The sequence below is a fragment of the Phycodurus eques genome, chromosome 21 (genome assembly GCF_024500275.1).
Source record: "Phycodurus eques isolate BA_2022a chromosome 21, UOR_Pequ_1.1, whole genome shotgun sequence".
Classification (NCBI taxonomy): Eukaryota; Metazoa; Chordata; class Actinopteri; order Syngnathiformes; family Syngnathidae; genus Phycodurus; species Phycodurus eques.
In genome coordinates this window covers 12242506-12268460 of record NC_084545.1, presented here as the reverse complement: position 1 = coordinate 12268460, position 25955 = coordinate 12242506, and the positions used below count along the sequence as shown (strand labels likewise).

General features: G+C 39.7%; 1 protein-coding gene across 2 annotated transcripts in view; it reads right to left on the bottom strand.

Moving 5' to 3' along the window:
* Positions 1 to 25072, bottom strand: part of dok6 (docking protein 6) — a 49872-nt gene extending 24800 nt beyond the window's left edge. For both annotated transcript variants that reach the window (XM_061667093.1, XM_061667095.1), the window contains exon 1: positions 24762 to 25072. In XM_061667093.1, the coding sequence (XP_061523077.1) occupies positions 24762 to 24827 (66 nt within the window). In that variant the 5' untranslated portion in view covers positions 24828 to 25072. The remainder of the gene's footprint in view (positions 1 to 24761) is intronic.
* Between the last annotated feature and the right edge of the window lie 883 nt (positions 25073 to 25955).

Genomic DNA, 25955 nt, shown 5'->3' with positions numbered 1-25955 from the left:
TTGCATCCATAGTGGTTGTCTGCATGGATATACCGGCAGCTCAACTTCCCATAGTTAACTCCCTTCGACAGCAAAATAGTTGTGACGAGATCAACAGGGCCTCTGCTGCTTGCGGCCAAGTCGTGTGCTCCATTTTGCCTCAATTGCTTCAAGACATGATGAACTGAGGTGTCACAATTATTGATTAATTGACAACTAATCGATCATGAAATTCATCAACAACTATATTGATAATTGATTAATTGTTTAGAGCCATTGTTTAACTTAGTTGTCCAGATCCTCTGATTTCTGTAGTCCTTCGTGAAAGCAGACTGATTTTCTTTAGTGTTTAACAAAGTAAGATCTGCAAACATCTGCTTTTACTTTGGCGGCACGGTGTACCACTGGTTAGCACATCTGCCTCACAGTTCTGAGGACCCTGGTTCAAATCCGGCCTCACCTATGTGGAGTTTGCATGTTCTCCCCGTGTCTGCGTGGGTTTTTCCCGGGCACTCCGGTTTCCTCCCACATCCCAAAAACATGCATGGTAGGTTAATTGAAAACTCTAAATTGTCCATAGGTGTGAGTGTGAATGATTGTTTGTTTCTATGTGCCCTGCGATTGGCTGGCGACCGGTTCAGGGTGTACCCCCCCCTCTCGGCCAGGGTCAGCTGGGATAGGCTAAGCGGTACAGAAAATGGATGGCTGGGTGCTTTTCTTTTGGAAAACAATGATCAACATTTTTCCCTATCTTCTGACATGTTGTGGCCCAAACCAGGAAATGAATCATAATTAATTCATGGAAAAACAATATTCCATTTACTCTATTACGACAATAATTTTTATTTGCAGCCGTAGTACAAATAGCTTGCGATTGACATGTAGTTAAACCTTGAAGCAGCCTCAGAAGTGTGTATCAAACTCGTAGCCTTTCGCATTGAGTAGCTCTGAGTTTCAAAAAGGTTGTTGAGTACATCATTTCCTTTCGTGTTATTGCTTAGTCATTTATTTGGTTTTGTTAAAACATGAAACAATATCAAATACACAACATCCATCCATTTTCTGTACCGCTTTTCCTCACTAGGTGTGTATTTGAGTGCGAACAGTTGTTTGTTTATATATGCCCTGCGATTGGCTGGCGACCAGTTCAGGGTGTACAGAAAATGGATGGATGGATGTTGTCTATTTGATATTGTTTGTGTTAACAAAACCAAATAAACGACAAGTAAGCAATATCACACGAAATGGAATGATCTACCCAACATCCTTTTTGAAACTGACAGCTACTTAATGCGAAGGGCTACTAGTTTGATATACACTTGTGAGGCTGCTTATAATCAGTTAATAAACAGTAACAGGAAAAAATGATTCTGCAATAAACTAATGCGATAGGAATTTGTATTCGATGGTTTGATTAATCGATGGAATAATAGGTTTAAAAATATTTGATAGTGACAGCCCTAAAATTATTCTCAATGATTTTGCTTTCCTGAAACAAAAGATAGTGTTTGCATTTGGAACAATGTTGCTTTCAGTACAGTATTGCTGATTTTAATTGCAGCAATAAATCATAGAAAGCTCATTTTGGGCCCCCTATACAGTGTTGTATTATCAGAATCTACCACATGGAATAGGGTGTAGCTTGTCTAATTTCAAAGCCATTTGGAGGCTTTAATCATTTTTTTAAAGTGGTCTCAAAAACACAAAGTCTCATTCAGTTCACAGACTTGTGCAATTATTGAGAAACGGTCTTCCCTCTCAATAATTTATGCTCCGTATTCAACCCAAACAGACAAATCACTCATCATTTGGATGAACTGAGGAGCTGTCTAAAGCGATGAGAATGATTTCCAATGACAGCCATCTTCAAGTGAATGACTAATCACACAGGAGAATAAAAATAGCAGTCCATTGGACTCTCCAATGTACGAGTGAATATTGAAATGCAAACGCATTACCTTGGAGGCACAAAAACGCCGCCTCCTCTTTGGATCTTTCAAAGGAAATCTGACAAATGTGGGAAGGTTTTTTTTTTTTTACCCTCCTGGTTATTCCTGTGCCCTGCAAAGTATAATTTAAAGATGATTGCTGCTGCACTCACTGAAAATACCTTGCACAAGAGCACTTAAATCAGAGAATATAACTCTTAGGCTTGATGGGAACCCACTCATTAGCATGTTGACTTTGGCGATATTGTTTCTTGTCATTTGTTGTAATGTTTCAGTAATTTCAATGATTTTCTTCCAATGGTAGTGTAGTGCGTCACCTCGCTGACATTTGATAAATTACAGTTCTTCACTGTCGTCGTGATTGAGTTACGACAAGTACAGACCAGTGGCAACCTCAGTGATATTTGTGGCAGGAGATTTCTGCCACTTTGATATATATATTTCTTTAATTTTTTTTTTTTTTTAAGAATTGATTAATTGAACGTCCCCTCAATCTACTTCCACATAGTCCAACATGGAAATTATGTCAAATACCAGTACATCCAGTTTCCATCATATGTAGTCACAAAAAATGTCAACACATACACCCCCCCCCCCCCCAGTGTACTGAAATATATTTTACGCTGCATGTCAAATGTTTGGACATCCCATAATTTTGTAATTCACCCCCGACTACAGCTGTTGGCTAGATGGTGAGCCATCCGTGCCCCACTTCATCATAGATTAGTTTATCTGGGCCATTCCAAATCCTCGTGTGCGTAATGCAGTGCTACCACAGCAGCAAGTAATCACTGCCCCCTATTCCTTCCTCAAGACACACATGAACACATACTCCCACTGCTCACTTTCTTCCTAGGCTTGAATCCTCGGTGTCTGTTCTATCATTGCCACTTTCTCTCTCTCTCTCTCTCTCTCTCTCTCTCTCTCTCTCTCTCTCTCTCTCTCTCTCTCTCTCTCTCTCTCTCTCGAGTTTATATGCATGATTACGCATTCTCATCTAACATGCATGGGTCAAATCACTGCCAAAATATCATTTCAAAAGCCTTATTTCATTTTTTAAGGCCTTGGTATGACTATGGGGCACAATTCAAAGGCAAACGGAGGATCCCGTCACAATATGGCAATGAAATAGTGAGAGAAAAGGCTCCAGTATTACAAGGACTGCAAGGGCAGACGGTTTTTAAAAAAAAAAAATAACCATGAGACAGGTCATCAATTCAGAAAAAAATCTACCTAAAAAGGGGGCATGAAAGAAATATGAGGACCAAGGGGAAATAAAGATTGCTTAAAAGATAATTGGGACTCTTGAATCTCTAAATCCTTGTCTTGAGTTAATGTGACCCAGGGAGCCACAATGACCATATTCTTGGAAAATGTTCAAATGAACCAGAATTATTCATTAAAAGAAAACGGTGCAGAAGTGCAGAGTGCAGCTTTCTAGTGTCGGAATTCCAATTGACCGTATCTCCATATGTGAATTCCTAATAAACGATGCTTTTAAATAGAATTAATTGCCGTGGCATTTCTGACAATGTTGGATTAAGCACTTTATCGACTATTTCTTTCAGTACAGTTTAAAAATTAAATAATGTCATCAAATGACAACTCACTGCCACCTTGCTTTTGTTGTCATGCCACCCGTGTTTTGGAATCCAACAATCCAATCACGTTCCTGAATTCATAATCACTGCACGTGAAACCCACTCAGCAGCAAACTAATTCAAAAGGTTAGCGCACAGTCAACATCTGGAAATACTCATTTTATTTTGTCACAATAAATCATGACAAAACGATGTCAGATGAAATTGGTGTCGTTGCACTACGTCTTTATTATTGGTAGTAAGCCTGAGCGTGCACACACAGACCCAAAGTGGTGCTCCAGCACCTGTCCTTTTGCCCTGGATGGAAAAAAGTGCCTTTTTTGTGAAAGCCCATTTTTGTCTTCATTTTTGTCAACATTTAACAAAAATAAATAAAATAAAATTAACCTCTGTATCATCCATTCCACCCAAAATGGTTAAATATCTGACAGGCATTTATTAGAGTCCTTGGTAGAATTGTACATATGATATATGATGTTGATGCTATGGAATTTTTTTTTTCTACCCTTCTTTTGACGAGTACCTTTGAATAATGAGACCCCTCTGATGCTGTGGAAGCTCTCTGCGGACCATGGCTTGCGTCGCAAATGTCAGCAAATACCTACTAGAACATCTGAGATTTATTTGGGGTTAATCAGATGCATTTTAGATGACGCCGATTGTGTCATTAACTCTCATTTAACATGAGTTTGAATGTGATTGCACAGCCACATTCCGATTTACAAGAGGACGTGCACTTCTGTAACCATGTTATCTCACTTGTTTATTTTTACTTATCTTCTCAAAAATATTATATTATATTTCCACTAACAGTGGAAGAGTTTTAAAATGACTTATCTTGGTCTTGTTTTTGTATATCACAAGAACCTGCCATTTGAACAGGGGTGTGCAGACTTTATTTCCACTGTAGCTTCCCTTCACCTCTTGTTAATAATTGTATTATTGGCCGTTAAGAGAAATTATTACATATATCCGTAGGCTACTGTTTTTTTCTTAATTGTATGAATAATTTTGTCGATGGGTGCCCCTTTTTGGCTTTAGCATCTACCCCAAAAAGGTCTGTGCATGTGGCTGGACTAGTAAGAATATAGTCTGTAAAGCCGGATACACACTGTAGATTTTTAGAATTGTTTTAAATTTAACAATTCGCAATGTACTTTTTAATCGCCTGCGAAAGAAAGTCAAAGCTAACAATTGTTTTAGGCAGACCAACGTGAGACACAACTTGACTGCACACACTGTTTGAGTCGTTACTACTTGAGTTATGGTAAGCTGTCGATGTCGCTTTCAAACTGTTGCTTCCTGACTATCAAAACTAATCAAGAAGATTTGCGGTGTCTATGGAATAAGAGTGGTTTAAGATCGTGCATGTAATAAATACTAACAACGGAGTGTTAGTATTTAAACTGTGTGCTTTTATCAGTGTCAAAAAAAAGAAAACGAAATAGACAGAGGGGAATATAGGCACACAACACCCTTCAAAGCATGATTCTAGCCAGCTCTTCACATACTTTGCACAGGCACAAAATGGTACAGTGCTTTCAAATCCAGTTGTATTTCACTGTCATAACTATCTGGGAAGACCAAGATATTCAGTTATTCATTCATCTGACGGTTGTCCAACCAGTCAAGAGCTGACAATCGTTACCTTGCTTCCCCATGTACACTGCACGGCTAACGACGCACCGACAAAGCGTAAAAATCGGCCCTGAGTCAAAAATGAGTCCGCCGGCTCAGAATCGGGACAGAAACAGGCCGATTTCCACAGTGTATGCCCAGTTTTGGATTACATTTTATATTAGTTTTACAGTGAAACTCCTAAGGCTGATCACAATTCTTTCAATGATGTTGGACAAACTACAAATTGGTTCAATTTAGAGGATTTCCACTCAGAAAAAAAAAACTTCATCTATTCCAGGATTAAACTGTCCGCATCATTAAACTGTAGAGGAAATTTGTAGTAACATAGTCACATTACAATTTGTAATAGGAGAATAAACATAAGTGAACCACTCAAACTGTGAACACAATTTAAAAAAAAAAAAAAAGTCCTTAATAACAAATGTCAAAAGTGTAAAGCAAAGTGGAGTCACAGATAAATCTTTTGACAATCCTATTGTCGCATAATTGTAAAAAGAAGTTAACCACTTTTAAAGTGTCGATGCATATTGTGACACTGGAGTTTTACTGCTTTGAATTTGAGTCCACCTAATTCACAGTATTTCTGACGCATAACCTTCTTTTACGTTTTTCTTTTCTCAACACCCACCATTGGGGCATGTCCTTCTTTTGGAGTGTTGGAAAAAGCCAAAGAAAAAATCTAAACTGTGCAGCCAAAATGTTTCAATGAATTCTGAATCCACCTTTTGAGTGTTCAAATTGAGAGGTTCCACTCTACTATGACTACACCTTAAATCAGTAGTACTAAACTATATTCCATTTTAGTGCTACATTTTGTCATTGTGGTGTGAAGATATGTTTTTATTATTATTAATGGTACTAAAATACATGTATACCAAAGACCAAAGTTGAATTATCTGGGCTCCATGATGATGGCAATTTTAGATGTGCTTTTGAACAACATTATATATTGTCTGATAAAACTGCAGATTACTGAAGATTGACACAAGCGGGAAGAAAGGGATATACCGTGGGTGTCACATGCCTATAATTTACCCTACTTCGCAAGTTAGTACAACCTATTATATTCATTATTGATTACAACAAAGGTAACGTATATGTTTTGCTTACACTTCCAAGAGGCTACAGTGTGCTTGCATGCACGTATCAAACATTATTACAGAGGAGAAATTTCCTTTTAAGTCATTGCCATGACAACTGCCTGCTCTTTAGCCATCCCTCATCCAAACCTCTTTATGTATTACTGCTTTACCAGGCAATCCTCTGCACACACAAAAACACCCAAACATACAGCAATTCCCATTTAATCCATGCACAAGTCCGACAATAACATGCAGACAAAGAAGGATTTGATGTGTCGGCACGAAGAGAGAGATTTAGTACAGTGGTATTTTCTTCAAATGGACTGGGATGAGTTGTCCAATGATGTGAAACATTTAGCCAGGCTGAATGTTCAACTGAACTCAATGCATAAAAGATGAGAATGTACTCAAAATGCGCAAAAGCACAAACTCCTTTTAGGGTTTGGAAGCAGTGAGGGGGAAAGGATTATTAATCAGAATGTTTGTACTTGTATCGCGTGAGGCTCCTAAAACTTTTATCTGGACCAACAAGTGAGCAAATGCAGTGGACGCTCAAACTTCTGCCATCATTAAACATTAAAATATGGTGCAAATAATGTTTGAAGTGTTTTTTTTATTAAGCATAGACGTCATGTACTGTAAGTGCAAAAGGAAATGAACTGCTAATAACGGGGAAACATAAAAACAAGAAAAGCGTATGGGGTCCCGAAAGATGGAATTCTTTGTCCACTGTTATTTAATGATTCCCCAAAGCCAACATTCAAAAATCAAGAACACTTAAAGTGAATCTTAACTTTCCTATCGCTCTCAGCTAGATGTGGTTTTAGTCCTACTGTCTCGGCTGTATTACTACGTTCACAAAACCCAAAGAAAATGCCATTTTCGTCCTCTTTGACTTTTTGGTGGTATTTGTCTTAAATATTAGGTCAAATTTCAAAATGTGAGCGTGCACTGGAGACCCGAAAGCCCTCTTGCTTTCCTCCAAGTGGCTGACTAGCCAGAGGATGAAGAGGAGAACAGGATGAAAGCATCGCTCGCTTGCAGCCATGAAATGACGCAACCCCACCAATTGTGAAACTTAATTATCATTAGGTGACCACTTCAATATCGTAAAAATAAAGTCTGTGAAATCACCGTGTGCCGCTCCAGAAAATATTTGAATATATAGCAGGACTATATAAAACCTGGAGTGTTTTCCAGGATGCTTTGTGTAGTTGTTTTTGTTATTTGAATTGAATCAGAGGCCCTAAAAAGCAGTAATCCTCATGCATTGATGCACGCCCCCCCCCCCCCCCCCCACCCCCCCTTGCAGATTAATTCTGAAGAGGTTCTTTCTCACTAATGTTTGGGCTGCTCCTCTGATACACATAGCTGGGAAAGCAGCAGGCTCTGCGACAGTCATCCGCTCACAAGCAAGATTTGTCCTCACTGGAACTAACTTGAATCAGTGTGCAAATCAAAGATGACGCCGGCAAGTAAACACGCGTGTGTGTGTGTGTGTGTGTGTATGTGTGTGTGTGTGTGTGTGTGTGTGCGCGCGCGTGCGTGTGCGTGTGTGCAGAAACTGTGGCAGAGCGCTTTCGTGTCACAGAATGACGTCCAATGGAATTTGCCATATTGTTTTTGTCTCTCTTCCTCAAAAAGAACACACTGCCTTTTGCGGGAAGTGGGCTGAGATTCAGTGTTACTGTGTGTCCAAGCATGAGGAATGAAATTATCACTTCAGCCAACAGATATTTCTCTGAAATGAGAGGGAACCACTGGGAAGATAAGAGGGGACATGCGTTCAAGTGGGCAATGAACTTGAAACACCCCTTTGTTAAATGTGCTACATCCTAATCCGATGACGAGGCGACCACTACAACATTTTGCTATGGTTATTATTAATGGGTTCTGGATTTTTGATGCACTGATGTATTCACTGCAAGGGGAGAAGTTGGTTTGTAGTTCCCATCATTGGTGATGAGCAATGCAAAGCAAATCAATTTGTCCATTTCTTATTAAAGTCCAAATGAGCTCCTTTTTACAAAGCAGTACAGATTGGAGCATTTTGCAAAGCAATCTGTTTCACTTTTCATTTTTAAAAGCCGTGAAGGCTACTCTCTGAGATAGGCATCATATTGCCTGACATGGAACCTGAGATGGATGAAAATTGATGAATTAATCTACTGTACTTCTTATTCCATAAAGGCAATATTAATCAGGATAGCATATGTAGACTAGTGATTGCACATGTATTCATGCCAAAAAAAACAACAACAACAACAACAAAAACTTGGCTTTAGTTCTCCTGAGGAATTCAGTGTTATTGTCTGCTCCTTGCAAGTGTTTTCCTTTTGTATCAATGTGTTTAACTGTTTATCTCATTCAATAAACAGCTGAAAGTGCATTGGCAACATTTTTGTCACTTCACCTGAGCGGTCGCATATTGGTAGCTTGGTTGAAAATTAAGTTCTGGCTCACAATACAAAGCAAAAAAAAATGACGAAAAACTGTAAATTGGAGCACTCGCAAGTAAAAGATACCACTGTATTTTTGTAAAAGTTTGCCATAGAGCAGGGATGCTCAATGCGTCGATCGTGGTCGGTAGTATTGGTAGATCGCATGACATCGCGTGACATAAAAATGACAGACATCAGCCTATCATCCATCCCTTTGCTTGATTGATATACATATATAATCGATGATATCTGACTTTTTCTGACACTTAGGTCACGCACATGCGCAAACAACGCTGCTAAAAGGTAACTGCAGATGCGCAAACAAGGGCACCTAGTGTGTCAAAACTAACAAGGTAGTCAGTGCATTACCTCCAATTTTTATCTCTCGGTGTTTTCTTTTAAACTTAGGTTATAAAAATGAGTGGGGGAGCTGGACCCAGTAAGAAGACAAAAACTTACCACTTTCATACGGAATGGGACGAGGAGTATTCTTTCACGATGACATTTTCGAAATGCGTATGCCTCATCTGCCAGTCTGCCATCGCATTACCGAAGAACGGAAACGTGGAGCGGCATTTTAGGACTGCGCATGGAAAATACGACACGGACTACGCCTCCCTGGCTGATTCACTTCAGTGCAAGTCATCGGAGTAAACTCGGTTAATGACAAAAAAAATTGACATTGTTAATTATGTTGTGTTGTGCAAGATTGACTCATGCGGTGATGCAAGGTACATCAACATACATTGGTGCCGAGCTGTGTCGGACGGCCCAGAATTTTAGCTCACTGGTAGCGCTCTGCGCTCTCAAACCGGAGACATGGTCTCAAATGCCAACTCAATACCTGATAACAAGTAACGAGAGAATGGAGAATACATGGCCAATTAACCTATTGTGAGTCAATTGTCCAACCACATTTGAGGTCTTTTGAGGTCCACAGTAATGTGATTGTAATTACTTCCTCCTAAACGCCATATTTTGCTGAAACCTCCAATTAAATCTAAAAGTTGATCACATATTAAATCTTATATTTTTTTAAATTGACTTTGTTCAAATTATTGCAAACTGTTAACTTGTAAATAAGCATAATATGACCTTTTCAAATTGCCGACAAACTTTTTCCAATGACCTTCCGTTTCCAATTGTTTATGACTCTCATGAGCAATTTTTTTCCCTCCTTCATGACCTTTCAATGATCCGCTCACAGCGCCACTGCCAACACTATTGTGTGCTCCATTTCCCCTGGCAAGACCTTGCTCAAAATTCCCTCCCCGAACAATCCTCCATGCAAAAATATGAAAAAGCCATTGGCTTGGCTGTTGCAACACTTGAGGTCATTTCTGCTCATTAGAATGATGCGATATGAACAGAACGAGCAGGCAGTTTTGCATGCAACACCCGGTTAGTCAGCTGCAAAGTTTCGAGACAATGTGCCGAGCTGGGCGGCTACCAAATTCCGAGCAGAGAGATAAACTGTCGCCTCCTTACTATTAAAAGAACTCCCATGAGAATGAAAGAAGGAGGAAGGGAGGCTGGTGCAAACTAATCTCCCAACAAAAAGAAACAAACAAAGCTTCCACATGGACAGGTGACATTCACTAGTTGCCTCCTTCCCACGCAGACACTAACGCAAGGTCAAGGTTTTTCCAACACATTAATAATACACAGCCGAACAATTAGTACCACATAAAACTAAACAGTGTGGGTAAATTTACAGCAAGAATATTTACCTCCATGTAGAACAGCTTAGGTTTTATATTTACAGTATTTCTATGCAGGACCATGACAATGTTTACCATGTTGAGTGGATTAAAGCCAGGGAGACGGCGGCATACTGAGGCTATATTTGGCTATGCATGAATATGCTTGGCAAGCAGGTTGATGAAAGGTAACAGCGGGAGAGGATCTCAATATACAGTCCAAAGGTGATTTAAAAATAAAAGGAAGGGGTATTTTTGTTCTTTTGATACACTGCATACAAATGTAATACAGTAGTCTGTTTGTAATTTATTAGAATTCTGACTCAAAGGATGACCGTGACTAATCTGAATTTGAAAACAGTTTGAGCTGTTTTACAAATCCCTGCCTGAAATGTCTTTTTAGAGCAGAACCTCTAATATCAAATCCCTCTAAGGTTATACAAGGGACAGTCGAAAATAAATGAGCCCAATCTAATTTGACCTATGTTTTGTCTTAAATAATTGTTGGTTTATTTATTAAAAAAAAAAAAAAAAAAAAAGGTTTTCTTTAGGCCTGTCCTCTTCCTGTCAGCCATTTTGGAAATTAGGTCATTGTTGGATGCCTGTCAGAAGCAGAGAGCTGTGATTGAATTTCTTACTTTGGAAGGGGAACTAGCCCTCAACATTTTCAAAAGATTGCAAAATGTGTATGGGGAAGCTGCATAGGCTAAAGCATCGTCAAAAAGTGGGTGTCCAGGATCCAAGGTGAAAAACAAGAGCCTGTTTTGAGTTCCATTTGTGACAAGCAAACGAGCGGCAGACCATCTTCAACGGTTAATCTTGAGACTAGTGCTATGGTCGAGGCGCTGATCAGAGAAGATCGTAGAGTCACCGTTGATTACATCAGCATCATGTGTCATCATTTATGACATAAGCCTTAAAATGTCCTATACCACAGGTGTCAAACTCAAGGCCCGGGGGCCAGATCTGGCCCGCCACATGATTTTATGTGGCCCGCGAAGGCAAATCATGTGTGTTCCATGATTCTTGTTGAAATCTGTACCAAGATTTCAAATTGTCATATTTTGTAAATCACATTGAGATATTGCAAGCATTTTTGTGTTACCAAATATGAACAATAGTGGAAAAACCCATTACCCTTGATTTCTGATTCCAAAACTAGTTTATAAATTTCGGGTGTAATAATATGATGAGGTGATTCGGTTGTTACAGACGAACAGGGGGGAAAAATAACAAATACAATGATGAGGTGATTAAAGATTTGTATGGTTTCGCAGTCATAACGGCCCTCTGAGGGAAACCATAACTACAATGTGGCCTGCGACAAAAATTAGTTTGACACCCCTGTCCTATACCATTAATACAAATTTTCTGAGGGTGATGGTTGACCTTCGAAATCTGAATAAACTGGATGTTGGCTAGCATCCTAGAAAATATTGTGTTCCATTGTATTTATTTGCGGCATGGTGGACAACTGGTTAGCACATCTGCCTCACAGTTCTGAGGACCGGGGTTCAAATCCGGGGGTTTGCATGTTCTCCCCGTGCCTGCGTGGGTTTTCTCCGGGCACTCCGGTTTCCACCCACAACCCAAAGACATGCATGGTAGATTAATTGAAGACTCTAAATTGCCCTTAGGTGTGAATGTGACTGCGAATGGTTGTTTGTTTCTATGTGCCCTGCCATTGGCTGGCGACCAGTTCAGGATGTATCCTGCCTCCCGCCCGAAGATAGCTGGGATAGGCTCAGCACGCCCTAGTGAGGATAAGCGGTTAGGAAAATGGATGTATTTACCTTTCTTTAACACCTACAGTATAAGTCATGTCATACATAACCACAGGATAGAAAGTGACCCTAAAACCAGACAACAATGCAAATACACATCAGACGAACGTACAAGAACGCAACGCGTTGACAGACACGCAAACGCAAACATAAGCTCAATTGCGGAGTAAAGCACGGGGGCTGGTGTGTTGATTAATGAGTGGAGGATGGCCGGCAAAGGGGGATGAAGAGGAAGTGTTAATGGAGCCATGATAGATTCCTCCCTGCCTGATCCTTTATAGGTGTGTCGCCAGTGTAGGTGCTCAATGTAGCAATACAGTATGAAAGACAAATGTAAAATCACAGCTTTGCGTGGGAGTTGAAATTTGTGCGTCGGAACTAAAACTCAGTTGTAATCGCTCAGCTTACATTATTCATCATTCAAACTGTGAGTGAGCCAAGAAGAACTATTAAGAGGTTCAGGAAGGAAGTGTAATCAAAAAGAAATGCGCTTTTTTTTTTTTTTTTTTTTTTTTTTTTTTTTTTTACTGATGACATGCTCATCTAATGTATTAAAAGATTAAATGTTCCTTGGCTGTTTTACAGGAAACCATTTGAAGCACTTTCTCTGTTCATACTTAATCAGCATACGGAGTCCCTCGGGATTCCATTCTTGGTCCACTGTTATTTAATTTCCTACACTGAATTTTTCTTTCGTATTAACATTATAGGACTTGCAGAGATGATTATAACTATCAGCCTACGGGTGGTGGTAGAAACACCTGCCAGGCGAAACAATGAAACACAACAGGCAGCTCTCATACAGTGTGAAAACAATAGTTACTTAGCTCCTGTATAATGTCATTTGCTTTAGTACTGGATGTCTTTTTCACTGGATACAACTGCAATCTGTGGCCAAAAAACACTCGGCTGGGGGGATACGAAAGAAAAAGATTACTAAAGATGATACATTTTTGATTGTTCATTACTATTGAATATTTCTGACATTGAAGTTTTAAAATGTATGGATGTTATTTTCATGCTAGGATTAAATCGCAGTGAGGAGTCCCTATGGAATTTGCCCAATAGTATTAACACACACAGCAGTTTGCACAGCAGCTCATTGAAAAACATTGCAACACAAAACTGTTATGTTTGGTAAGGTGTTGGTGTGAAGGGATTCAAACCTGTGAGATACAAAAAGCATGAAAGAGGAAACGGCAAGAGCATGCCGTGTCACAGTCTGAAAGCTTTCCAATTATTTGTCGAAACAGTCATATTAAGGCATGTCATCAGCATGTTAATGGGAAGACCGTTTTCAAAGCCCTTGTAAAGCCCCATTTACCATTACCATCAAAACAGAGCTGATATTAAACTATACACCCACCTGTTAAGACAAAAATCCAATGCTATATAGAACCAGGCAATTTTCTTTAGTTCACAGTCTACTTTGCATTTAGAAGATGGAGCGCAGATAAATTGAGGATCGATTGAGGATCAAGAGAAACTTCTTAAATGGACATAGAGATTTTATTGTACCACCTTAGTCGGTCCAAACAGTTGCAAGTCTGCTGACTCTTGTATTTTCTTTGCTCCACAGAACAGTGCAGTTCCTGGAGTGAAAAATTCCCTGACGCGAACAAAACCGGATGGCCTGTCCTGTCTTTGTTAACGGTAAGTGCGCCGTAGTAGCAAGAGCCTATCTTAAACGGCTGTGCCATCTCGGACAATAGGCACATTATTCTCCATTTCTTTGCCCTTTGTTTTTGGTGGGTGCTACTGTGCCAACAAAGGGGAGCATACACACACCATGACAATATGCGCTGTCCATGTCGAGGCCACAGTTCGTTGAGCACAAATACCCACTTGTTAGTCCAAAACAGCTGAGTGCAACAAAAGAGTGAGAAAAGAGCTGATAGATGCTAATATAGAGAGCAATGTGGACCGGGATAGTAAGGGAGCAACAGCGGGGGCGGGGGGGGGGGGGGGGGGATCAGGAAAGAAAGAATAATACGTTTTTTTCTGTCTACCACACTGTATTCATACTGTAGTCTCTTGTAGATAAGCGCTGATGTTAGTCATAATGAAAGATTTAATGTGGTCTTGTTTGCACTTCCATGCTAGTCTAAGTTTTTTTCATCAGTTTTTTTACAGAAATTCTGTTAAAAGTATGGTATTGTGCCAGTATAGCATAATAAACTATGTGGTTGAGTGTTGCTTTTAATCAAAACTTGTGACAAGATCAAATTTATTATATTTTTTTTTGCAAGCATGCATAGCCACACTGAACTTCACAAACAAATTATCCATATGTTTAGGATAAATGGAGTTTAGCATTTTATTCATGTATTCAAATAATGATTTATGAAATATGACGATTTAATTCCAATTACTGTACAGACAATCCATGTTAACTTCTTTTAAAAATACATGTTCAATAGATACGATTAGTATATTCATGCTTGTACTGATAATAGAATATTAATCTAAATACCTGTTTGATTTTTTTTTTAACACAAAAATGTCAACTCTTAAAAGGTCACAGGTCAATTCATTGATTGTTCTGAAAACCATAAGCGAATCATAATTTCACTTCAGCTGTGTACAACACTGATTTTTGTTTTACCGATCATCGTTTACATCCGCAATTCCGACTGCTGTGATTGTATTTCGACATCTCCGACAGCTGTACAGGGTGGACTAACTTTTACATTATGCGAGTGTACACATCATTGTTAGTTAGGCATACTGTACATGGTCGCTGCACCTGTTTTAGCCTGTTTTGAACCTTTTATTCACCACGTGCTATGATGTAATGTATTATGTAACTATGGTATGTACCTGTATCACACAGGACAGTTCGTTGTGTGTGTGTGTGTTTGCATTTGCTTTTATTTCGCTTTGTTTTACACTGCTGTTTGCTCCCAGGCTGGCATTGCAAATAAGAATCTGTTCTCAGGTGCCTTACCTGGATTAAAAAAGGTTAAATAAATTGAATTTAAAAAATAAATACAGTGACTCAGTTCCACATTGTTGGACACATGGGAATGTCCTCAAGCGACAAAAGACATTGTGTCTGCGTAGCTTTCCAGTCTCTATTATAAATGTGATAATTTGTCATTAATATGCGTTTCTTGGTTCTATCTGAGCATACAAAAAAGTAAATAACACAACAACCGAATCTATATGGTGTTGTGCCACCATCAGTGACTGTAATCAAGCATTTACAATAACTGGTTATGATCCTTTTGCATATCTATGAAGGAATTTTGGCCTACAGATGCAGAATTGTTTAAGTTCATACTGGAGGGTTTTTGACCCTGAATTGCATTTAAGGTCAAACCAGAGAATCTCAATTAGATTTGAAGTCCAGAATGTGACTTGGCCACTACAAAGCCTTCTTTTTTTATTTGATTTTATATATATTTTTTGCCTTTCCAATGTGGACTTGCTGATATGTTTCAGGTCGTTGTCCTGCTGCATAACCCAAGAATGCTCAAGCTTCAGGGCGCAAACTGATGGCCGAACATTTGCCTGCAGGGGTTTCTGGTAGACTAGGTTGTTAATTGTTCTATTAATCACAGCAAGTCATCCAAGTCCTGAAGTGTGGAGGGACGTAGCCACTGGTGGCTCCCTGAAATAACTTGCAAGACATTAAAAAGAGGAGATATCATGACAAAAGAAATATTTATGTAAATTGTTAAAAATGGAAAAAAAACATTTTAAGTATGAATGCTATTGTGCCAACAAGTCATTTGTGTGAATAGCCTTCACTTAAAAATTCTGAAATGGTTGAAACATGGTCATGTAGATCACTCACTCATGTCTCTGTACGCAAGAAGAATTGTCTGCAGCGCCGTTTCGTAGCTCCACTCGGTTGCATAATAAATACACACTGTATGTCTCTCAACTACATCATGTGATGAACAACTAAAACCAGCTAAACAATATATCGGTGTATTCATCTCAAGTTTGGTCTGTCTATTGTTCTGAGGGACGTGTCCAACTTACACATCAGTCACATCACTGAGCCACATTGAGTGTGTATAGTACCATGAGCTTAACAACAAGCACTGCTTCTGATGCTTTTGTGAATCATCTTCACAACACATAGTTGAAACACCATTGTTGGTAAATGTTACTCTGTTACAAATGTTACAAATTTAAAAAATGGAAATATAGGTCATTTGAAAAGTAGTAACGGCAACAAAAATATTCATATATTCAAGGTGAATCATTTCAAGATGCATCAACATATATCAACAATCTTTCAAATCGAATTGAGTCGTGGCTCTCTGAATTTAAATTGAATCGAACCGTGAAGTGGCGAGAGATTTTCGCCCGCATGTGTGATGTTGACTGCTGCAGTCTGCAATGTGCTGTTTGACTTGGCCAAGGGCTGCCAATCAACTCGACACCAGCCTATCATTGTGTTAAACCAAAAAGCAATTTTGCATTACTCCCAACACTTTTCACGTTTATATTGATTATTTGTTTATATTGAGTTACTCAGTGACTCCCACACCTATTCATTACATCCTTCTTCCTAATTTAAAAAAAAAAAAAAAAAAAACAGTGGCACCCTGGCAGTCCAAGGGTGCATCTTTAGTTTCCTGAAAACGTTGGCCGAATACCGAATTGTGATTTTAATTCAGTGTCAAACTGTCAGCTTTTGTTGAGATTTAAAGCAGAATGGACGAAATTGTGGCAAAATATTCAACAGATGACCTTTTCTATGTAGCACAATGAAGCTAAACAAAGCAAACAAGTACCTGGACTGAAAGTCAAATGACTCAAAGGTCATCAGCGCTTCTGCAGCACTGATAGCATCACTTGTTTTGTACTAAAGCTCTGCTGTGTCACTGCCACATTAAATGTTTTTCCTCCACGTGGGGTCCCATTTACTAGTTGTTGTTTTTTTTAATCTTGTGGCCAAGATATGTTACAAAGGAAAAGTGCATGGTGCAAAGCCAGGCGATTAAGATTAATTGAGAATCTATACACTGTCCTCTAGCAGTAGGTTGTTTTCTTGTTTGCTGGATGCATGTGCGTGCCAATTCTTCACTGTTGAGCCATGCCAAATTGCCTCTCTTTATGTGTATGTGCGTGGCTGTGCAGTGTATCAGGGGGAATCGCCCATTGGGGTTATGGAAGGTGCAGTGTGGGGTGATGAATAGGATGCTTTTGTGCTGTCTGTAAAGCAGTGAAGGACAGAAAGGTGAGGAGGGAGATAAAGGTGAAGAAAAGAGGATGACAGATTAAATAGCAGAGAGGAGAGGCTGTGAAAAGTGGGGTGTACGGCGGGTGACACACTTGGGGGGAGGTGAGAGAACAGGAGGCGAGATGAGGAAGAAGCAGCATATGTGAGACTGATGGTGCACTCGAGAACACTGCACCATTGTCTCCGCCGCCCACAAAGAGACAAAGAAGTTCGCTAATGTAGGCAATCGACTCCAGTCGAGTTGGTGAAAATAAATGGCTGGAAAAGGGAGATCATTTGATCACTCTGCAGAATACTGCGCTGACCTCGTGACCTCGACCTTCACACATGATGACGTTTGGAAATGAGCCAATCAATGACGGACGCTGATGAGCTCAGCCAAAACTGTTGGCGTGGCAACTTCACTGCCACTGTGGTGCGCTGTAATTTGTATTGTTCTCAGCAAGAAACTCACTTTTACTTGAGCAAAGTCATACAACTTTAGTGTTTACCTACTGAAGCTGCACATATAGAATTCTTCTTCAGCAATTACTGCCTTAAAATAACTTTTTTCCACTCTTTCCCTGTAGGTTCAAATTTACAGTGGTGTAGAAATGCACCACATAAGATATTATTATATATGTCAATATTTTGGTTTCCTTGTTCATCTACTGTAGCTATATGAGAGGGCCAAACTATTAGAAAGATATCACAGCTCGTGATGTAGTGCCATTATAAACCAGATTGTTAAAATTTTCATGAGGAAGGCATAATGCAAAAAACAAGTTTAAGAAGGTATCCTTTGTAACACTTAAATAACAAAGAATCATCTTGCGGTGAATGTGACTCTTCACTTAATGTGATGTAACCAGTGTTTCTCCTTCTCTTAACACTCCATGTTGAGGCTCTTTTTCCTTTTGACCCAGTGGGAAAAAAAAAAGAACAAAATGAACACACACCACCGTTTTTAGCAACTTTAGAGGTGTTCATATTTAGAGGTTCCACTGTACTATGATTAAACAGTTGAATTTTGTTCAACTGAAACTACATTTTGTTGCAGTGCTACCATTAAGTAGCAACAGAACCAATTCTTCTTCTTCTCTTCTCACATTCGTCTTCTCTTAACACACCTTGTTGAGGCTGCTGCTTCTTTTGGCGCATTTAGAAAAGCCAAACATGCACAGGATTTTGTGTGACTTAATGGTGTTTTCTTGTCTTTTTACGGTGTGTTTGTACAACCTCAGAAATGTTTGAATTCAGAAGTACCATGACTAAATTTTAGATGTGTGTTACTAAAACTATATCCTATTGTAGAGCTACATTTTGCAGTAGTGGTACCTGTGTTTATTCTTCCCGTAACAAACATTGTGGGGTTGCTGCTTCTTTTGGAAAATGTCACAAAAAGCAACACACACACAAAAAAAACAATGATGAAAAACGGACACATGCAGAGTTAATCCTTCGACGTCAACTGAGATTGCATGAGGTGCGCCGAGGTCTTCTGCAACTCTCGAGCCGTACTTTCCAAAAATGTTGGTCCAATTTTGAAATTCTAATGAGTCAGGGGCATTCAACTTTAGAGGTTCCACAGTACTGTTGAATTAACATCTCTGATAGCATCAATCAACTATGTTTTTAGATAGGGTATTAAATCTCGGGCAGTGAGATACTCAAGTGGTTTGAACGTCTGCTTCACAGCGCTCAGGTTTGGGGTGTGAATCTCTGCTCCGGCAGTCACAGTGTGCCAGTGGATTAGACAGCATTGCATCGTCTGGGCCAAGACCAAGCTATCTTCAAAGCCTGACCTGCTCGACTGTGACGTGTGAAGGAATAGGCTACCTTGAGCTGGCAGAATTCCCGCTCGTCCATCCTGTGCTGAAGTTGCATGGCCTCCCCGTGCTTGCCCGGATTTTCTCTGGGTACTCTGGCCTTCTTCCACATTCCAAAAACATAATTTAGGTTAATTGACGACTATAAATTGTCCACAGATGTAAATGTGAGTGTGAATGGTTGTTTTTGTATATGTGCCCTGCGATTGGCTGGCGAACAGTCAGTCCAGGGTGTAACGTAGTGGAGTAGAAATACTTCATTACTGTACTTGAGTTATCATTACTTCGTTATTTATATTTCTGCCTAGTATCACTTTTAAGCCACTACATTTCTTAAAATACATACTTTTACTCAAATACATTTCCCCTATCTTTGTTACTCATTATTCCATTCTTTTTCTGCAGTTAGTTTATTTTTAAAGGTTCTGCATGCATTAAAGTGAATAAAGTCCACAATAATTAGTTTTTGGATATATTAGCACTGTACAAGTTCTGTTTATTCAGTATTTTCTTTGCTAATATTGCATGATGGATGCTTTTATATGTGGACTGTTGCTATTTTTAGATAGACCAGTCCTGCGGGTGTTGAGTCTACTTGGAAAATGTAATGAGCAACGTTTTTCTACATTTAATGAAGTTTCACTACACTGAAGCTACCCAACAGTTATACAGCAAGCTACGCTAAAATGGCAAAAGTAGCTGAAGTACATCAAATTTTTTTTTTTTTTTTTTTTAAAACTTCAAACTACATTTTGTACTAGTCACACCCATGGGCATATTTACAAAAAATGCTTTTGTACATAGGAGTGATTTCTAGAGGATGAAGTCCCTCTTATGCCTATCTAAAGTTACAGAAATACTGGCATTGAAAAACTGCTGTTCCACCCTGGTAGGTTTAATTAATTTATATTAATCCAGTGAAGTAATAATGTCAGTGTTCTTTTAGTTATGATCTCATTCTGGCATATGGTTAACATTATGGCTAGGCTAATGTTTGGAAGCTAACTTCGCTCATCAGACAACACGCAGATCTTTAACTACATCACTGAAGTAAATACATTAATAATAAAACAAAAAAAACAAAAACTTAATCAAAACTCTTACCACTAGCTTTTTTAAAGACTTTTACTTTATGAATGTGGGAAAATTCATTATTGATTCATTCATTTCATTTCAGATATTTTAAGACTTTCACTCAAGTAATATCTTACGTTGACTTGAACTTCTAACAAAATGATTTTCTGTTAAGATACTTGTACTTTTACTCAAGTATTGCATTCTGGTACTTAATGCAAGACTGGTTGTACCCTGCCAACCTCTCAGCTAGGATAGGCTTCAGCTCACCCACAACCTTTATAAGAACAAGCGGTATAGAAAATGGATGGATGGTATTGGATATCATTAAATTATGCAGGTATACCTAAATGTTGTGGCCAGAACTGTACTTGTTACACTATTTAGCAGGAAATAAATGAAATTGACATTGAAACAGATATATAATTTCAGTCTGTCCAAAGTTTTTCTCATTCCTCACATTGAGAATCTGTGAAAAAAACACAATGTAATTAATTGGCCTTCAAAAATGCACATGAAAATCTTTTTTTTTTTTTTTTTTTTTAAACTCCTCTGAGGCTGTAAATCTCATTTGCATTACAAATTATGGGAGGAAAGCCTTAACTAGCTACTAGTGCCGCAGAGCGTTAATCACTGCTTGTGCACTTTGGTACCAGATCAAGCAAGCTGCAGTGCATAATGCAACAAAACAGGTGTCCAGATGCAAAAGGTGAATAAATAAATCAATATATATAGGAAAAGGTTATCCAATCACAAGTCACAATCATCATCATATTATCAAGAGGATTCTGACATTGGTGGATAAGTTGCAGAAAGTTGAGAGTTAATTAAAATACTGTTAAGTGTAGCAATCTCAGCAGCAGCAGTGGGACTGATTTAAGAATTAAGTGTATTTTTATGCACATGGCACAGCAATGCTAATTAAATATTTATCATGATTAATTAAGCCATCATGGCAACAGTGATGGAGAAGTCGGCATGCCCGAAACATTTTCATTTAACTTGGCAAACGCTGAGAACCTTGGTCTTCAAATAGCTGACATAAAGTCAATGTTTAAAATAATTTAAAAGGCAATATGCTAATGATCGATTACAATGCCAATGTATTTGTATTCTTCTTAATGTCAGCTTGTGGTTTCTTTCTAATAAAACAAATGTTTAAAACATTTTGAATGGCACAGCATTACATTAGAGAGCAATGTGGGGGGATTAGAAGGTCAACTGCCTTGAAATGTGATATTTAAGAGACCTTTAGAAAGAAAACACCCAGGACCTTTCTGGGACACAAACTTAATTCCTTATTTGCTCCAAACCTGTCTGGGAATATTTGCAATTATTTGCAAAAAAAGAACAACTTTTGGCAGACGCTTTTGTCGTCAGTTGTGGTTATTTGTCTAAGATCTAGCAGTGGCGTGATGGAAGAAGAAACATTTCCATTATTGTCGAAATGGCATTTGCTAGTGACCTTGTGAATGCATTTCTTAAATAAAGAGCAAAAGCAAAATGAGAGCAGGAGGAGGATCATGAGGAATTGCTTTGTGGCGGCATTGGTGCTAAATTTCAACCGTTCAACCGAATCTATTTCCTTTACTATATTTAAATATGTATAAAATACAATTATCATGAATGTTCCCGCTCATCAATCAAGGAACTTTTTTCAAACATTCATTCCAAGTTTGTTCATCAATTCAACTTTCTGCTTTGCTCTCTTTACAGTCATCACTAAGCTTTTGAGTCATTAGAGGGAGATATAAACTATGATGTTTTAGTTTATACTGGATATTTGCCTGCTATGAAAATGATAACCTTCAGCCCAGATGTGTACGTTTGTCACAGACGTACACATAGCTGGCTCGTGTCGTCAGGTTGGGGTTGTGTTTTTTTTTTTCCCCCCACTTGATTTAAATTGTAGACTGCGTGCAGCGATAAGAGCGTCATTTTTCTGTCTTTGTTCGCTGGTCTCTATAAACGGCAACAAGATGGACTGAGCGAATAGGCAACCCAGCAATTTACCTGGACGCAGTACGAGGGTGCTGATCGAACTTCCAGATCGAAACACCTTCGTCAACGGTGGGGGGGTGCTGATACAACTTTGTTTCTCCTATTTTAATGCATTTATCAACTGGGTGCTGAGAGAACTTATTCCCGATCGAAATACAACCCGCCAAAGTGGCTTGTGGAAGTGCCCCTGTTACCCGCCACAGCTGAAATTCACCCGCTGGGTTGGCGGGTGTTAATGTCAAGCTCTGCCTGAGTAAACCTGTATTGTATACGTCGCATGATGGCTACGTATCTGTTTGCGGGAAGCCTTTTCAGCTTGACTCAGCTATATAAATGCACAAACAGACTGCAATGTCCTACCTCTGTGATTTCTGTCTGAAAGGCACAGGTGGAAAAAAAATGCTTTACTGTGATGATTCTGATACACTGATTGTCCAGAAACCCTGCGTGACAAAAGTGTAAAGTTGCGCCCTGTTGTTTCAAGCAATTATTAACTGCTTCTTGTGTAATTATATGCTTTTTGGATGCTGTGTCACAGTGTGAAAGCAACATTTTGCAAGATCTCTGAGTAAAATAGACTTGCATAACACCTCATAAGCATTCATAATGTGCCAGGGGTCCTCTGAGGCCATCTTAACAGAGCTTCATCTCAGTGATGATACACCAGACGGCCAAGAGAGTAGGAAGCAGGGTGGGATGCGAAGCGGGAAAAGACAGCGCCACGCTTCCACGCCGCCAGCGTCCTCGCTTGCTCTCTAGAAATGCATTCAGCTCATCGCCCATGCAAAAAAATCAATCCCCTAAAACTTTATACCCACCGATTTGCATGTTAACAGCCAACGGCGTCTGCTCCTAAGCAGCTCTGCGCTCACTCCATGCAGAGAAGGTTAAAAACAACGACTATCACTGTGGCATCAAACAGGGCATAAGAAGTAGGGATAAAGCTGTGTTGCAATCTAAAGCCTCCATCATCATCACCTTAACAGAGGGAAGATGGTCCTCTCTGTTATCGTAATGCGCAAAAGCAGATGGCTCCATGGCTGACAATATGGCCATTATAATTGAGGAACTCTGTGGCCTGTCATTCATTTTTTTTTTTTTTTTAAAAGTAATCAAACCATTTGTCTCCATCATATCTATTCAATGTGATACTTTCTTAATACACAGCGTTTTATGGTAACAATGATTATGTACACCCCAGGCTGATAATTAGAACCTCGGACCGCACTAATGAGACCTGTAGCCCGTGGTGCAAAATGGAACATGATCAGACTTTAAATGTTAAGCTTATTAGCAAACATAGAAGGTCGTCTGTGCGGTGAAATAAAATCGCTGGTCACAATACAGTAGCTGGCTTTTACAATAATAATATCCCTCAGTTTTTAGTCAGACTGGTATTAATTTCACAATGTGCTTATTGTTGTACTCTGCAGAGGTGTAGAATTGCACTACATGACTGATGGATATTTCTAAAACAATACACCATTAACACTCACATTCACACCTATAAGCAATTTAGACTTTCTGTTTTGGGAATAAGGGAGTGGGAGTGGGAGGGGGGGGGGGGAATTCATAGGGAGAGCATGCAAATACCACACAAAAAGGCCGTAGCCAAGTTTTGAACCCGAACCTCAGAACAGTGAGACGTGTGAGCACCATGCTGCCGCTATATAGCATGTATAAAATATTGAAAACACCAATTACATTAGATTCCAACTTCTGGGCATTGTTTCTGCGCTTGATCAAGCACGCAAATGATTTTAAACGGTATGCGATCCAAGAAGACTGAACTATTTCCAATGTTTATTTCCACGTTATGTGCCTAACAAACCCAAATGAGAAACTGCTCTCACTGCAAAGTACCATCGCAATACTACACAATCACATAGTTTGAAATAATGAACTTTTTGAAACATTATTGTTATAAAGACAAAATTGTACCTAATGTTGTGGCTTTTTAATGTACGGCTGGCGTGAGGAACAGCAGAGCAATTAATCAGGCTTCATTTCTAAAAACATACAAACTCTGGGTAACTGTGGGGTCCAATTGATCTCAAAATGCTCTCTTTTTCTTTTGCTTTTTTTCTGCATCATACTCTTATCATGCAGTACATTCAGCGTGGCCCTAAAAGTGAAATGGCCCCTTGTGGGGGGGGGAAATGTACCCATTCTAAAATGTCCTCGTGCCTGGCATATGACAAATCACACGTGCAGCACAACACTTGGATGTAGTAAACTTGCTGAATGAAAACACCAGCAATTTTGAATGTAACAATAGTATTAGTAGCAGACAGACGTGGCATCCTACTGTCCATCATCCCAACTAGAGCAACATGAGAGACATTTGCTCTCATCTCCTCTCGGAAGTCCTCCAGTGAAGCAATTAAAGCCTCATTTCCAATCCAGATGCCCCTGATGCTAAAGCACATCCTCCTCCTCCTCCTCCTCCTCCTCCTCCTCCTCTTGCTCCTAAAATAGTCAGCAAGTGCAGCAGTACTCACCCCCAGTTTCTTACTCCGTATCCTCACGTATCCCTGTTTCACTATGTCGTTAAAGTTGGAAGCCATTGGTCAAGGGGGATTGGGGGGGTGGGCGGAGGGGGTGGGGGGGGGCGCCGAGAGCACACGAGTACAGCCGAGATGAAAATAAATAAACTCTTGTCTTGTGTTTTGGTCGTCTCACTCGAGGTTCTGTCCGCGAGACATGCGGCACGAGGAGGAGGAGGAGGAGGAGGAGGAGGAGGAGGAGGGTGAGAAGCGAGCGGCGGGCAACCTGCTCCCGTGTCAGCGCTCAGGCTGCCGGGCTTCCGCGGCGCGGTCCATCCGGGGACAGGAGGAGGGAGGCGGGGCATACCATTTGTCAGCCGATTCGTTGGAGCAGGGGCGCCCGCGAAGCCTTTTGGACCGCACCATCTGCGGTAGAGAAGGGGTCAGGCCTGGGTCATAAATCAAGGTGCTGAGGGGACCACTAGTTTCATTATTCAATTATTTGACGCCAGTATTAATGTTTCAACTGTACCATATTACATTATACTGTATATCGTGTTGTTCTATAACACTTATCCTCAATTACGGCGGTTGTTTGAAATATAAACAATCTGCCCGTCCACCCATTTTGCACACCTAAACCAGCTGACTTTGGGTGAGCAGTGGGGAACATCCTGGACTGATCGCCAGCCAGTCAGAGCAAATATTACCATCAAAATTCACATTTCAATGCGATGCATACTGGATGCATTGCGCACTTTGCATAATACACTGACGTACAATAAACGAGCTGCATGAAACATATTCTACATGCATAATGCTTGTGTGTGTGTGTGTGTGTGTGTGTGTGTGGGGGTGGGTGGGGGTGGGGAGTATGATTGGGGATCTTATCCAGTGGTGTTGAAATGCACCGCATCAAATTGATATTTCAGCGAGCTCATTACGTCAAAGTTGCACAGTCTAAAACAAAAATAACTACCTGGATTACTAACCTGCCAATATGAAATCAAACACTTTCCTCATCATGCTAAGTTTCTGCCCGAACCGTGTTCGGACGTACATGTAGCTTCTTATTCGATAGCACGCGTTTAAAATTGGTACTGTCTGTCTGGGTGAATTTGATGAATGATTCCTCATGGAGGGGGGAGGGCGAGGAGAATCACGAGCACACATTACGACAGATATGATGGCGCTACATTTTTAGACGAC